The following is a 16,583-nucleotide window of genomic DNA, read 5'->3' on the forward strand; positions in this document are numbered from 1 at the left end:
CTAACACACAAGTCTGGTCACATGAACTCCCGGCTTCAGACCCTTCCGTGGCACCCCATGGCTCCAAAACTCATACTTTGAATGGCTTATTAGGTCTGGAGTACTGTGACTGCAGCCACTATCTCTCCCAACTGGTTACACACACATACACACACACATGATTATATCCAGCACAACCATCTGTCCTTCAGAAAGACGAAGGCTCTTGGCCTCAGGATCCCATCCTCTGTCTCTATTTAACCCTTCCTCCTCTCCCTAGCATCTGTCTGCTCTGCCTTTTATCTGCCAATTTCTACTTACCCTTCATGGCTCATCTGAGATGGGGCTTCTTCCAGGAAGCCCTCATGACAACCCATCACCACCCAGACTGAGCCACGCACCCTTCTGCCCACCCTCCAGCGTCCCACGCTCTGCTATAGCAATATCACGCAGGAATCACCTAGAAACCCACTGCCTGGAGTCTGATCTCAGCTCCTTCGCTCACACTGGCAGTGAAGCTTCAGATGCATTCCTCCAACTCCATGCCTCCATTCCCATAAACTTTAAATTGGAAATAAAAGGGTTTCTTGAGGACTAAGTGAAAGGTGCGAACTTTTTAACAAGTCATGCAAGTTAATTATTTGTCCCGGTGCTTCCTGGACTCAGATGTTGGGAATAGGGAATCCCGCTGCACCAATCTCCTCTCTATCGTGGTGCCCAGTTCAACTACCATACCTGGCAGGCACTCAGTGAAAGTTCGAGAACTGGCTGACATACAGACTGAGTCAAAACATGTGCAGCTTGCCCAAGCTCATGTGACTAACAAATGACAGAAAGGGAGCCAACCGCCTTGCCCTAAGTGGCAAGGCCACCTTTCCACCACACCACAAGGCCTCTCAAGACGAACGCAGAGCTACTGACACATGACAATATTTATTCGTTACTCACCTGCCTCTGGGTCTCTGGGGTTGACAGAATCATCTGAACAATCCTGTTTCATAGGACCCACGCATACTGGGTTCTCATTCAGCCTGGGCATGCCTCCACCAGGGAGCTCTCCTAACATCTTGGAAGTGTAATCACCACTCTCTCTGGCTAGACTGCGAGCTTCCTGAGAGCAGGGACTGTCATGTGAGCCATCTGTGTCCCCCAGCATGGAGCCCAGCGAAGGCACTCGCACATACCACTTACCTAGCATCTACTAGGTACCAAGCACTGCACTAAGCCCTCTCAATACTGTGCTTTGGGCAATCCTCACAATGTTATCAGGCAGGTCCCACAGCCTCCTCATTTCACAGATAAGACTGAGGTTCAAAGAGGTCCAGTGGCATAACTGGAATACAAACCCAGCCCGTCTCCAGACTCTGAGGCTAACCACTGACCTTCATCGCTGCCTCCCTAATAGTAGGAAATGAACTAATGGAACTGTATTTTGGGAAAATTCCTTCATGGCCTATGACAACACCCAAGCCTACAGGTCTGTTACTTCAAAGAGTATGGCTTAGGTTGTTTCCTTACGTGTGAGGAGAGTCCTTAACCTCATCTAGAACAGGCTCCATCACATTGTGAAGCATTTCCAAGGTCTTCCTGTCTCCAAGGCCTGCTCCAGTGTCAACGCTGTGGGAAGGAGAGATGGGGTCGGGGGGGAGACAAAGTTGGGATAAGGGCGCTTAAGTTCAGGACCCAGATCCTCCCCCATCCTGTCTTAGTGAAGTCAGGCCCGTATCAGTCCACAGGGTAGCCCTGAGGACCACCACCTCCGGCATCATCCGCCAAACCAGTCTCTAAGCCCACCTGCTGGTCTTCACCAGACTCTGTTACATTCTTCCTGCCAAAGGGCAACACCCCCCCACTTCCCCCTCCCTTTGTCCAAGGCCTGCTTACAGCCATGCCGTGCCTTCCCTCACCCACCACCACAGCTGGCACCGTCGCCAGCGAAGGTCATACCAACCAAGGACGCAGGGAGGAGCACTGAGACACCTCTTCACTCATTCATCCGTTCAGTTACTCTATAGACACGTAGTGAGCACTTGCTGGATGCAAGCACTGAGGTTGTTCAACGAGCTGCCTTCTAAAACTGTGTCTCGTATCAAACCCATAGAAAAGACGATTTTAACATGTATCATTATGTTCATTAGGAGTAGGCTTGGCTCCCAGGGCTTCTTCGATAAACTAAAATTATAAAGAGTTGTTTACTTCTTCATCACTCAGCTCTGGAGGTAAGATGCCCGGGGCTGGTGCGGCTCCATGGCGGCGTGACCCAGGCGCCTCGTGCTTCTTCTGCCGTGTGCAGCTCTCCACGCCCGAGGTGGTCTCCCGGTGCAAGGCGGCAACCAGCCCACAAGCCCACCAAGAACGTTTCCCACCAAGAGCACTTCCCACACGCAGCTTCCCTTTTCCCGGAAGTCCCACCCACCACTTCCGCTTACACCCCATTGGTTAGAACTCCATCACGTGGCCACCTGCTTCCGCGTGACCCATGCAAGTTCCGGGAAGCTGTCTGCGGGGGTAAAACGTGGCCAGATCTAGAAAACACGGTGCTTGGTGCGGGCGTAGAAAATAACTATAAAATGAACCCCCTCCCACCCCGCCCGCATTCTCTGCACTAGGTCAGGAGCTAGAGCATCCCGGGCACTGAGGCCATCCTGGGCCCTCCCTGTGGCCGCCCCCACACCCCCACCTCGGGTCCACACTCTCTTGAATTGAGTATGCTGTTGCCTGCCCAGGCTTTACCAAACGCGTATTTCTAAACAATCTATACGGCCTGGTTCGACAAGTTTTTACCTTCTTGAAAATAGAATCCTACTTTATATACCTGTCTGCAGCTTGATTTTCCGTTCAAGGTGATGCGGGTGGGATTCGCCAGTGTTGATGTGGAGAGCCGTGAGCCACTCATTTTCACTGCTGTATAATATCCCGTCCGATCAATATACTCTAAGGTGTCATCATTCTTTCGACGGTAGAAATGTAGGTTGCTGCCGGCGTTTTGCTGTTACAGCGTTTCCCTGAGTGGCCGTGAGCCACTCATTCTCCCTGCTGTGTAATATCCCGTCTGATCAATACCAGGGTGTTATCATTCTTCCGACGGCAGAAATGTGGGTTGCTGCCGGCGTTTCGCTGTTACCGCTGGGCTGTTGGGAAGAGTCTCACACACCTCTCCCCGGGGCCTACATGCAAGGGTTTCTCCAAGGCAAATTTCTAAGAGAAATCGCTGGGTATTGGGATATACACAAATTTCCGTATGGCTTTTAATAAGATAGGTGCAAAAGCTGCGGGTGCCCCAGGGGTTCTAGTAGTTGGGATAGTGTTCCTCTCATTTAGGAGGATGGAAATGTGGAGTACATTCCCTGCCCACAGGCATGTGTGCTCACACACACACACACACACACACACACACAGAGAGACTTATCTGTCCATTTGTTCAATAAACATTTGCCATGCAGCCCTTATCATTAATTGTAAGACACCCCATCAATGTAATAATGATTTTTCAGGAGAAAAGAAACACACTGCTGTAAATGAACCCCTCAACTATAAGGCACATTCCAATTCCAGAAACACTGGAATGTGCATGTGAGCATCTGAGAACCAAGGGAAATAGGGTATATTCGAGGAGCTCTCAAAACTTTGCCCCTAGGATCTTACAGATTTGCACCTACTTATTCCCAAGGATACCAGAACACCGACTCTGATCAAAACAGATACAAAGTGCTTGAAAGCCTCGCTACCCAATCCCAAGTGTGGTCCACAGGGGATGCTGCAGCATCAGTGCCACCTGGACGCTTGTGGGCAATGGAGTCTCCGGCCCCACCCCAGACCACTGAGTTAGCATCTGGCTTAACACGAACCCCAGATGATTCCCATACCCATTAAAATCTGAGAAACAGGGGTGTCCTGGTGGCTCAGCGGGTTAAAGCCTCTGTCTTTGGCTCAGGTCAGGATCCTGGGGTCCTGGGATGGAGCCCTGCATTAGGCTCCCTGCTCAGCAGGGAGCCTGCTTCCCCTGCTCTCTCTGACCGCCCCTCTGCCTACTTGTGATCGCTGTCTGTCAAATAAATAAATAAAATCTTTTTTAAGACATCTGAGAAACAAGCAGAGACCCATCGGAAAGGGAAGGAGTCTTTCCAGTTGAGGGCAATCAAGAAAGACTTCCCGAAGGAAACGTCATTTGAAAAAGTAAAACAACATTCAGTGAGTGCCTGCTCTGGGTTAGGAACCACACTAGGGAACTTCACTTCTAGTATTTCATTGCATTCTTAGAATCACCCCATGCGGCAGGGATGAATATCTCTATTTTGCAGCTAAGGAAACAGAGGCACAGAGAAGTCACGTAATTAGCTGCTAATAGTAGCAAAACTGGGCTTAGAAGGCAGATCTTTCAGTCTGGAATCCAGCCGCTTCTCCTGCGTCAGATGGAAAGAACTTACAAAGTAGCTGTGGGAAAGCATCAGAACAGGACACACCTGGAGGTTGTAGGAAAGAGTACTCTCTGGGAGATGAGCACTTAGACCAAACAGAAAGGGTAGAGTCAGGGAAGGTGGTGGGCATTCAGACACCTTACCCCACACTCACCCTCCCCGGTGACTACACGGGAGCTAGCACATAGTAGGCGTAACAAACAATCCAATGAACGCATGGACGCATGAGCAAACTCACGGACAACCCCACAGGCAGCTTCAAACCCTCCAGCACCAGCTGTCACCGGCGCTGTGCCAGGGGGCTGGGGTTCCAGCCGGGGAGGAGCCTGGCACTGCCCACCCACCCTGAGGTCTCCCAAATCCCCACCGGCAGGGAGGGCCCTGCCAGCAAAGCAAAAAGCCAGGAGCAGCAAAGGTTTAAAACAGAGAAAGCAGCTCCCACCAAACCCTTCATTTGCTTCACTTAAAAAATTACTTAGCCAGCCAGCCTCCTGCCGGTGCCTCACCCCCTCCCTCCGTGCACCCGCCCAGCTCTGCTCGGCTCCCTCAGCTTTTCATGAATATGTGGGAAATAAAACAGCGTCTGTTCAGCCCCTAATGACCAGGTTTATGAAGAGCTTATTGTATCTCAAAGAAATGAGACAGCAGTTGGTGTTGTGAGATATTAATGCGTTTTTTACAAAGCTGATGAAACCTCCTTTAAACTACTTAATACCTGCAAGCTGAAATTTCCAGTCTGAGGGCAAATTCATGGAGGCAGAGCTGCAGCAGCCCGAGGCACAGCCCTGGGCTTTTCTGTCTTGGCTTGGCCTTCAGTCCTTTGGCTTTGGGGTCGGCGGAGCACTGCTGTCCTTTGGGGTGGAATGCAGTAGAGATTTCGTGATTCCCTTGGTGGAATAATCCTTTATAGTTCAAGGGTGGGAGAGTCCCCCCTACAGCCTCATGTCAAAGCCAGTGTCTTTCTGCGGAATGGAGGGTGAGACGCCCCCTCTTCCATTCAGCCTGGCCCGAGCCCCTGGGGACCTGGCCAGCCATATCCTTCCCTCCCTCACCCTTGCCCAGGGAGCCTCTACACAGGACCCATCTTCTTGGAACTCTCCAGCCCCCCTTGGAATTTGTGGATCTGCACCAGCCAGCCCCTCTCGCAGGTTGCCCTTCCTGCAGTGGTGTGCTCACAAATATTTAACAACTGGCTCTCTGAGCAGGGAAAGGGGACATCGATTTACAGTACATGCCAGTTCTCGCAGTGCACATCCTCCCACTGTGGCTGGTTTCCAGCTGCTCCTGTGAGTTACGAAGAGGCGCTAACAAGCAGATCCCAGGAGCTGGAGCAAGCCTGCTGGCTTCCTTGTATCCCAACTCTGCTCTGGGGGCCCTTCCCTGAGCCCCTGAGATAGTTTGTTCCCTCTCATGTGCCCAGCACTTCCCTGCCTTTCCTTCTGCTGATCCCATTCCTAGAAATCTCTTCTCACCACCCACTACCTCCTCATCATGCCCTGAGACACACACGCACACACACATACACACGCACGCACGTATGCACTCACATGCACGCGCGCGCAGAAGCACTCACACACCTGCATGTGCATCCCTCCTGCGTGCTCCCAGACATGCTCTGCTTCACCACAGCACGTGTCATCCATCTCCCACCACATACTGCTAGGCCCTTGGGGACAGAAGGTATATTTTTTCCTCTGTGTCCTTAGCAGGTTGCACAGAACATGGCATACAGTTGGTGCCACACAAATGTTAGCTGAACAACTCGGCTCCCATATGGCCTTGTGGATTCTCTAAGATAGTGCAATTACATTCTAGTAAATTCTGTGTTGTCTTCTCCCCCTCCCCCAGACTGTGAGCCCCCGAAGGGCAGGGATCAGGTTAGATTTCCCTCCACCCACCCCAGTTCCAGGCACTTGGGCAACCCTTAGTCCCTACCTGGGGGAAGGAAGCCTGCCTAAGGATGAAGCCAATGGAGAGGAAAACCAGAGATGGAGAGAGATAACAGATTTTTTTTAAAGATTTTTATTTATTTATTTGACAGAGATCACAAGTAGGCAGAGAGGCAGGCAGAGAGAGAGGAAGGGAAGCAGGCTTCCCGCTGAGCAGAGAGCCCGATGCGGGGCTTGATCCCAGAACCCTGGGATCATGACCTGAGCTGAAGGCAGAGGCTTTAACCCACTGAGCCACCCAGGTGCCCCGAGAGATACCAGATTTTTGAGCACCTAGATCCATCTGTACCTGAAGCCATATGAGCCGCTGGGCTTGATGACCACCAACCACGAGGAAACACAACAGATCTCTAGGCTGGCTTCAGGAAAGCAAGATTACACACTCTTCATCGACTGATGGGGTGTCCCATAGATGTTCTACCAAATTTAAACTCCAGGAAAAGTGATTAAATGCTGCTGGAACCACCTACCCTTCATGAACCTCGGCACCACTTTAATTGGACCATGAGTCCATGGTCACAGAGCTTCCAAGGGCTCCTGGAGACCCCTTATGTCTCAAGCCCATCCTTCCCACCACACTGCCACCATCAGCCGCAGGTACTATGGGACCAATCCCATCTTGACCCCGGTTTACCTCCGTTATTCCTCCGTACCAGTCATCTGTCCTTCGGGGCTCTGCTCACCTCCCCGTCTGACCCAAGCTCCAACTCCCCAACCTTCCAAACCCTGGTCCTGGGCTCCCCGGCATTTTGTCTGGATGTCAGCAAACCCCCCATGTTCCTAACCTCCTTTCTTTTCTTCTTTTTTTTTTTTTTTTTTTAATTTGAGAGAGAGAACACAAGAGGAAGGAGGGTCAGAGAGAGAAGCAGGTTCCCCACTGAGCAGGGAGCCCGATGCAGGACTCGATCCTGGGACTCCAGCATCATGACCTGAGCAGAACATAGTCGCCCAATCACCTGAGTCACCCAGGTCCCTCTCCTCTTTTCTGCTCACTCTGACAGAAAGCCAGCTGTCCCTCGAGGAGTGGCTCCTGGCTGGGGCAGACAGAGCAGGGAGGGGCAGCGTTGCGACCCCATCTCCTCTGAGCCCCAGGCCCTGCAGCTCTCCAAGCTGTAGGCCCAGCCCAGCCACACCTGCCTCTGCGGAGGTGGATCAGGGCGCCAGGAGCACAGAACCTTCCTGCAGCCAGAGCAGCCGGGCCAGGCTGGGCGCACACCAGCACCCGTGAGAGAACTTCCTTTGCTCTCCTCCTCCCAGTCCCCACTCTGCCACCCCCAGGAGAATCCCTCCCCACCTCCGGGGTTGCCCGGGATGGAGGGCTACCTTCTGGGAGAAGCGTACGGCATGGGACAGGGGGGGAAGAGAACTCTGTACTCACTGACATGAAGCAAGTCTTACTCTAACAGAGAAGTGCTGGAAGCTTCTGGCATGGTTCCCTGTGTCAAATCATGATCCGGACAAGGCCATCATTGAGCTTGAAGGAGCCTCACACCAATAGTTTCTAAAAACCAACTAATGATTTGGGGGTTATCAGAATAATGTGATGAATCCTTTGCATATCAACTTGAACAGGGCAAGCAGGTTCCTAATACGTACGTGACTGCATATAGAAAGTAAAAGTGAATGTTAAGTTTTCTCTTCTGTGTTAACGGGGATGAACTTCCCAGTTGCTAGATCCTTTGACTGTCATCCCTACCTCCTGAGCCAACCCAGTTAGTTCATGGACTTATCCTTGACCCTGACATGACCAATCACCACACCCCTCTACAGTCTCAGTCCTCAGCATCCACTTTCTGACTCCCACGCCCCAGACTTCCAACTCATTCCCATGAGCCTCCCGCTCCCACAGTTCCTTGACCTCCCACCCAGGCTTCTAATGCATTGACCCCAGCACTCTCCCCTGCCCCCTTCCCCAGCTGAAAGCCTGGCCCATCTTCATAACCACTACCTCCCCCACCGCTGCTCTCGTGCTCATCCCACAGACCCCCACCCTGGTTAAAGGCCACCCCTCCAGCCAGACTCAGCCACACCCTAAATGTAGCCTGAGAAAACCACAGAATCTGAAAGGGACCTTCAAGGCCAGACACACGTGCTTCATGTCTTGGGCGTGGTCCATTCTTTCTCCCCGTCTCAGGAAGAAAAACCGCACTCCTTTCCTCCATTCTCAAATCTGCAACCCTGACTTCCCTTGCTTGTGCTCCAGTAATGGTCCTGCTTCCCATCTCATGGATGGGAAATGGAAAATGGAACCAACCAGAAGAGAAGTGTCAGGGTTCTCACCATGTCTACTCATCCCAGCAGATGCTCCCACAGGTGGCGCCTTCCCTTCTGCTACAGCAGACACACCACCATCTACCCCATATGATGCCACGCTCGCCCTTGTGTCCTGGACCTCATCCCCTCTCTCATTGTTCCTGCATCACCCATCACCCCTCCTCTCTCAGGCCATCACATCTTGCCTCTCTACTAGAACATTCCCACCAGCATCACCCACCTTAACATTTCCCCCCAGCACAGAAAGGACAGCAGAACAGCAGTCACCCCACTAGCACAGTGCAAGGGGGATAGAGGAAGGTTGAGGAAAGGAGATGACGAAGGATGTGGTGGAAGCTCAGGCAGCCGGACCAGCGTGTGCAAAGGTCCTGTGGCAGGAGGGAGCATCCGTACAGGCCCGCCGAGATGGCATGTGTGCCGACAGGGAGGTAGGTGGGAAATAAGGCCAGAGAGAGGTCAGGGTCAGACCTCTTGAAGACACAGAGCTTTCCCTAGAGCCCTAAGAAACTGCTGAGTGTTTCAAGCTAGAAATGGCTTGATCAGATTTGCACTATGATTACTCTGTAAAGACGGATAGGAGTGGGTGTAAAATGACCAGTGGGGAGGCCACGGCCGTCACGTAGGGAAGCCAGGACGGTGGCCTGGCCGTGGGTGTTGCTGCCAATGGAGAGAAACCGAACTGACCGTTTTGAGAGCTACTGAGCGCTAATGCAGACAAGACGTCCTGAGGGATGGAGCCTGTAGCGAGGATGAAGAGAGGTCAGCGGTGACAACTGGGCTCAGGCTGGCAGAGGCAGCAAAGGAGAGGCATTCCCTGAGCTGGTTGGTGCCTCCGGAAGGCCAGGCTTGAGGGAGAAAGATCCCGAGTTCAGATCTAGACATGCTGAATATACAGTGCCTATAACACATCTACCAGGACGCATCAGAGAGGCAGGTGGATACCAAGGCTGCTGGTGACTTTGCACAGCCTCCCCATAGCGTCTCTCGGGTCCTTCCTCTGCCCTGGGCCCCCCACTGGGAGCCCAGGGTCTAAGAATGATGGGGCATCGTTCACACAAACAAGCAGGCAGGGTGCAGGGGAGCGGGTATGCGTGTGGGAGAGAGAAGTGGAGAGGAGTGGAGGGACCATTCACGAGCCCTCCCCCACCCCCATCCCTGATCAGTGAGGAGCCTCGGGGCACGTGAGCACCGCAATCTCAAAAGATGCCCGGCACTGGGTGGGCACTGACGAAATATTTGTCAGATTGAATTGCGAGAAAATGAAAGTGCTTCGCAAATACACCGATTTGTAATTTGAACAATAGGGAGGTTATTTGATCCTCTTAGCAGCGGATACAAAGACTTCTCAGGAGAGAAGGGTGTGTGGTGGGGACCTAGGGAAGAAGTCCTAGAGGGAGCCCAGACCTCTTGTGAATTCCTGAGGATACCCCCAGAACTCTTGGACAGGAGGCAAGCCCCAGGGGAGAGTTTCAAGTGAACCCCTAGGCTCCTGAGACCCACGAAGCTTCAGAAAGTCCCCATGAGCTCTGAGGAATGGTTTTCTCTTGCAGAAGTCAGGAAAGGAGGTGAATTTGGTGCAGAGACAGCGAATGGGGAGTCAACCAACTTCTCTGTAACATGTAATAGCTAGAAATGTCTCAAATGCCTATCTTTATGAGTACACCTGTATCCTATATAAGCAGGGGCATATATATAAGAATGCCTTAAAATTCCTAAATAAGATCTATAGGACACAAGGAAACCTACTTTACAGGATCTGAAGGCTTAGGACTCTACGGGAAATTAAATTGCTAACACATACCGAGGACTGTATTAATTAGGTTATATTAGCTCCTGTCACAGAACAATCCCAAATGTCAGTGGCTAAATATAGTCTGTGTCCAAGTGTCCCTCACAAGGATGCCCCCAAGCACTTTCCCGGCGTTCACTCTTTAATCCCCATGACAGGCGGAAGGGAGAACTCTGATCTCCACCTTTCAGATGAGGGAACAGGGGTCTCTGTGATGCCGAGCTAGACCCAGGCAGCCCAGCTGCGGTTGCTGCCACAGGTCGGTTATTTGCAAGAAAGTTCGCCGACATGGGCTGTAGCTGGGCTGGTACCGGGGTACAACGGTGTGTGAAACAGATGGAAGTTTCTGCTGTCCCTAAACGGACCCGCTCGTTCGCAAGCCCTATTCCACGCATCTGTCCTTAAAAAGATTGCATTGCATTCAATGGTTCACTTTTGGTCGCTGGTGGGAGGCAGTGGGGGGGTGGGTAGCTGTGACGTATATATACCTTGATATATAATATGCACTCCCTGTCAAGCTCACCTTCTCAGCCAGCACCCCAGGAAAGATTTAGAGTCCACAGGCCTTCCTCTGAGCATCATTTGAGCCCTGCTTCCATCATTTCCTGGCCACGAGCACTTACTCCCACCAAGAAACCTCCATGAGCCTCAGTTTCTTCATCTGTACAATGCAGGAGAGAATACCCCACTCACAGGCCTGCAGCAGAGCCCAGCTGAGTTGTATAGTTCAAGGGCCTGGCCGAGGTCCCAGCCCCCAGGGTGGTTCCACCTCCTCCCTGCCCCCACCCTGGAGCATTTCAGCGCAGCGGGGGGCTGGGCACAGAGCATCCCAGTCACTGCTGATGGGGAGGTGCTTCTGCAAACTCACTGAAGGGCCGTGGGAACGTTTGCCATCCTCCATGTGGGGTCTGCCTTCTTTGCAGAGCGATCTGCTGTCTGGCATGCAAAATGCGAGGTGACTCCCAGCCAAGCGGGGGCACAGAGGTGGGTGGACTGACCCGTTCATCAGCCTCCTCGGCGGCAGTCCCCAGCCCCGAGCCAAACCTCTGCTGCCTGTCAAGCTTCCGCTAATCTTCATAAGCCTCAGTGCAGCGATGGAAGGCCGGGTTTTGAAGTCTTAGGCCTTAGATCCTCTCCACGGCACCGCGGGTGTGTGTGTTTTGATTCACCAGGCAGATGTCCAAACAGACAAAGCGATACCTGCCTTCAGGGGCCTGGGAGAGGGCTGAGCCAGCTTCAGAAGCGCTAGAAGTCAGCACGAGGCCAGTGGGCGCTGAGCCCCTGGAAACTCTGATGTTTCAAGTGTCCTCTCTCCTCTTGTTTTCCAGGGAACTTCAAAGGTCTCTGCAAGCAAATCGATCACTTCCCAGAGGATGCAGATTACGAAGCTGACACAGCAGAATATTTCCTTCGTGAGTGCATGCAATTTTTTCTCCCTTCTGGGGGTGGGTCCTGTCCATCCCAACCTCCAGGAGCACTGAAGGCCAGGATTACCTAGAGATCCCTGTCTCAGCAGAGGGCAGGAAAAAGTTGAGCCTCCCTCCTTTCCTCCTGTCCAGAGACCAAAACGTCATGCATGCTGTTTCCTCTGCCTACAACACTAGTCCCACCCCCTTTGTCTGATAAACAACTACCCATCTTCCAGGTCACAGGCTGAAACACCACCTCCTACAGGAAGCCCTCGGTGCCCTTGAATGGGTTCCCAAAGCACAGCACCTTTGTCATGCTGTGGGGTCCTTGTCTATTTGTGTAAACATCTCCCTGGCAGTCCTGCTGATTCTGTGAGGACATGCGCTCCCCCCCTTATCTTGTCCACTTGTTCCTATTCCCAGTGCAGGGCCCCACACATAATGAGGCTCAGTAAATATTTCTTGAATAACTGAAGGAAGAAACTCGTCAGGCAGTGTCTGATTGGAACTTCTCCCGAGACAATAAGTGAGATTTACATTTTCCCCCAACAACCAAGTCAAAATCCTGAAGTAATAGCTGTGACCTTAAATCTACCTGAGGCGTATTGAGTCCCAAAGAGAATTTCTCAAGAATCAGCAAAAACTAACACGGTAAAATGCTCCCTGAGAAAGGGATTTCCAGGAGAGGCTGATGGTCCTTGATGCCTGGGACAGCAAAGCCACCTGAGCAGAAGTGGTTGAAAGCTCGGCTCCGGGCTCTCAGGAGGCTCTTCTAGAAGAGGTTTGCTCTCTTCCCAGGAGCGTGCCCACCTTCGGCCCCCAGTGCCCTTCCCAGCGGCTCAGAGCCCACTACTGCCTCCCTCCCATCCCCCACAGCAGAATGGCTAGCATCACTCTCCGATCACTTTTATGGAAAGTGTAGGAGGCATTTCATTACATGGATCACCCTGTCTCTTTCAATAACTACTCCTCACATCAAAGCCAACTCCCGGGTCAGCCTGGAATCAACCTGGTTTCATTGAAAAGCGCCCGGAACATGAAGTCAGCCGGGCAGCAAGGAGGAGAAAGGAAGGGAACACGATGTAATTTATAGATTTCTTTTTAAAGGGAGAAAACTATCTTACAATGCTCATCATTTCCTTTTATGAGTTCCCAAGAGACACTGCTCTTAAATGGAATTCCTAAAAGACCGTTTGATCATCCTTCTCCCTTACCGTGTTGGGGTTCTTGAAGGAGCCGGGGGCAGGGCGGGGGTGACATAAAGGCAGCCTGAGACTGACTCTGGGCCAGAGCCCGTGCTCAGGGCTGGGGACATCGAGGGGAAAGAATGGCGTGCTGTCCAGGGCCCTAGGCAGGGAAACAGCTGGCCTTGGGAGACAGGCCATGGCACAGATGTAGCCAGCTGGTGCAGGTTCAAGTGGGGGACCAGAGCTGAGTCTCACGCCGGAAGCCCTCACGGTTGACCACTGTGAGGATGTAATACTGAATCAGCTAGATACAAAGGGCTGGGGGTGGGAACTTTGTCTCTTTCGTGGCTGCCTTGAACAGCTTCTAGAATAGAACAGGTGCTCCATAAATGTTATCTGTTAACCAACGGGCATATATAGGATTCCTCAGTGACTATTTCTACCTATTCTATACCTCCATCTCTTTATTATTATTATTTTTAAAGATTTCATTTATTTATTTGACAGACAGAGATCACAAGTGGGCAGAGAAGCAGGCAGAGAGAGAGGAGGAAGCAGGCTCCCTGTCAAGCCGACAGCCCGATGCGGGGCTGGATCCCAGGACCCTGAGATCACGACCCGAGCCCAAGGCAGAGGCCTTAACCCACTGAGCCACCCAGGCGCCCCCATCTCTTTATATTAAAGAGAGAAGAGCTCAGAGTGTCTGGTTCACTTGACATCCCTGGACAAAAGACTGGAACTGGTGGTGTTAACAAGGCAGGATTCCAAGGCTCTGACTTAAGCTTACTTAATCCAACAGTACTTTTTGAGTATTTGTTAGAAGAGTTGGCAAAGTTTTTCTATAAAGGGCCAGACAGTAAATATATTAGGCTTTGTGGGACGTAAAAGCCTCTGTCCCAACTACCCAAGGCTATCCTTGAGTATAGACAGATGCTCCAAGGAAACTGAACTTTATTTACAAAAACAGACAGCAGGCTTCATTTGGCATGGTTTGCTGACCTTGATATATAATATGCTAATCTCAGGCCAAGCAACAAACGTCATTTTTGAAAGTTGCAAGATGTGAGTTCCTATCATTCTCTAGCAGATTCTAATCCTAATTAGAATCTCTCATTTTTACTAAGCTCTAACCTGGTTACCTAGAGAAGCTAGAAGGCACCAGCCCCACTGAAGTGGGAGGAGCTAAGGCCCAGGGAGGTGGATGGAATTTCTCCCAGAGGTGGGAGCACTTCTCCCTTAGGGAGGTGGGTGGTGCTGTGCCTGGAGGTGGGCGGGACTGCCGCCGGTGGGCAGGGCCTGAGCCCGCTGCCACTTTGGGTCTGTTACACCCATGCTCACTGCCAGCCTGCCACGTAGGAGGGCAGGAGAGGGGCTCACTGCCTAGAAACAGGCCCAGGAAGGTACCATGTATGGCATGACAGACAGGGTTAGAGGGAAGTATGTAGTGCTGAGGGAGCCTGGCTCCTAACCCAAGCCAGAGATCATTCCAGAAGGCATGAGACTTGGCCTCTAGCAGCATTGGCTCATTTACTAATGAGACATTCACTAAGCACTCACTCCATCCAGGGCACTGTTGTCTTGGTACAGGGGATCCAAGGATGAAACAAAACAAAGTTGGCACCTCTGTGAGCCTGAATGTTCCAGGGGGAGGAAGCAAGCAGTGAGCGGAGGCACAACCAACCCCCTGAGACAGTTTCAGAGCTGGGAGGGGGCCGGCGGAGGGCAGCGGGGCGGGAGGGGGGTATTCCTTAGATGTAGGACAGCTTCTCTAAATGAAGAAAAGGAAGGAGCTAAGAGAATTGGGGGGGGGGGGAAGCACACCCCTGAGTAGAGACTGGCAAGAGCAAAGGCCTTATGAAGGCAGGGCGGAGGTCAGGTGTGTAGAGGTCGGGAGGGCGGCTGGCCCGGCTGAGCCCAGGGCAAGAATGGAGGGCATCCCACAGCATGAGGTCAGACAGGTAGAAGAAGAGCCCAGTCATGTCGGGAAAAATCGGATCTCATTCTAAGTGTGATGGGAACCATGAGCAGGGGACACTGATTTGGAAAGTCAATTCTGGCTGCTGGCGGGGGGGGGGGGGCGCCTAGAAGGCCAGCGGGGCGCTCTTGCAAACATCCTGGACATCCTGATGAGAAGCTATGGCTGCTGGACCAGACTTTTAGCTGTGGGGATGGTGAAAAGTAAGGGGCTGTTTGGAAGACAAGGCTGAGAGGAGTGGCGTGGCCATGCCACATGGGGTGGGCCCCGGACAGGACCCTACTGGGTTTCCAAAGGACAGCAGAGGACCATGAGGAGGGATAGGGTAGGGGCAGATGACCTAAGAGGGTGGAAAGGGGCTCAACAAAGAGAGACCCTCTGGCTTTGGCCGTTCACACCCAGCCTGCTTCAGACTCAGAGGGCCAGTAGGGCACGCAGGGTGGACCCTGGAAAGACGGCTGGAGCTCCTGCTCCTACGGAGGTCAGGGACACAGTCTTCCGGACCCTGCTCAACCAAAGGGCAGGATCTGTTCAGAGTCTGACACAGGGCCAGCCCCCTTCTAGAATGGACAGAGGCCTGACTATGTGGGATTGTGGCCTTGCCTGGCAGAGCCAGTTCCCAAAAAACCCTCTGAGTGTCTTCTGCTCAGCTCTCTCGGGTTGGTACTCCAGATGCCAGAAAAGATCTGAGCCACCCAACAGCCGTGGGTCCTTTTTGGCTGCAGACAAAATAAAGACCTGGCCCTCGTGGCACTTGCAACCGATGATAAATGAAAGGGGCAAGTTAATGATATAGTCTGTTAAACCATGAGGAGTGATATGGAGAAAATCCAGCAAGAAAGGGGGGGTTAGGAAATTCTGGGGTAGGGGTGGGGGCTAATAAAATCCTTCTTGTGAAGTTTGAGTAAAGATCTGAAGGAGGTGAGAGGGAGCCATGTGGAAAACCAAGGGAAGAATGTTCCAGGCAAAGGGAAGAGCAAGTGCAAAGGTCCTGAGACGGGAGCATGCCCAGAATGTTTGAGGAAGGGGTCTGAAGCCAGAAAGACGAGAATAGAGGAAGCAAGGGGGGGGGGGGGGGGCAAGAAAAAGCCCATGCAGAGAGGCCCAGGGGCCCCTGGGGGTCATGGAAAGGGCTTGGTATTGCAGAAAGCCATTGGAGGGTCTAGGCAGAGCAGTGAACACCATCTCACGTTCTACAGGACCCTCTGGTTGCTACGCTCACAGGAGACTAAAACAGGGCAAGGGCAGAAGCAGGCAGAAGAGTTAGGAGCCTGCTGGTGATAATTTAGACAAGAGAAGGTGTCCTGAACCAAGGTAGAAGCAGTGGAGGAGGAGGGAAGGGGTCAGAGCTGGAAACCATTCCCAAGGACCCGCAGAGAGGATTTCCAGAAAGGCTGTATGTATTTACCAGGGAAGGAGGAGTCAGGGTTTGAGCCCAAGGCTGGGTTTGGGGAGACTGGGAAGCTGAGTGTCGGGTGCCTTAAGTCCGAGAGGCCTGTGGGACTCTCTGGGGAGATGCCCTGGAGTCTGGGACTCTGGGGACAGGTCCGGCCCCGGCAGGAGCGCGCAGTTGTCAGCAGGTAGATGAGATCTAAAGCCAGGA

The 16,583-nt window shown here is 52.4% G+C and overlaps 1 protein-coding gene across 1 annotated transcript in view; it reads left to right on the forward strand.

The window, feature by feature from the left end:
• The window catches only part of CACNG2 (calcium voltage-gated channel auxiliary subunit gamma 2), a 112,161-nt gene that overhangs the window by 82,997 nt on the left and 12,581 nt on the right, over nucleotides 1-16,583 (forward strand). Inside the window, exon 2 of the mRNA XM_059402100.1 lies at nucleotides 11,738-11,821. Coding sequence (XP_059258083.1) covers nucleotides 11,738-11,821 — 84 coding nt within the window. The remainder of the gene's footprint in view (nucleotides 1-11,737; nucleotides 11,822-16,583) is intronic.

Source organism: Mustela nigripes, chromosome 6 (genome assembly GCF_022355385.1).
Source record: "Mustela nigripes isolate SB6536 chromosome 6, MUSNIG.SB6536, whole genome shotgun sequence".
NCBI classification, from domain to species: domain Eukaryota; kingdom Metazoa; phylum Chordata; class Mammalia; order Carnivora; family Mustelidae; genus Mustela; species Mustela nigripes.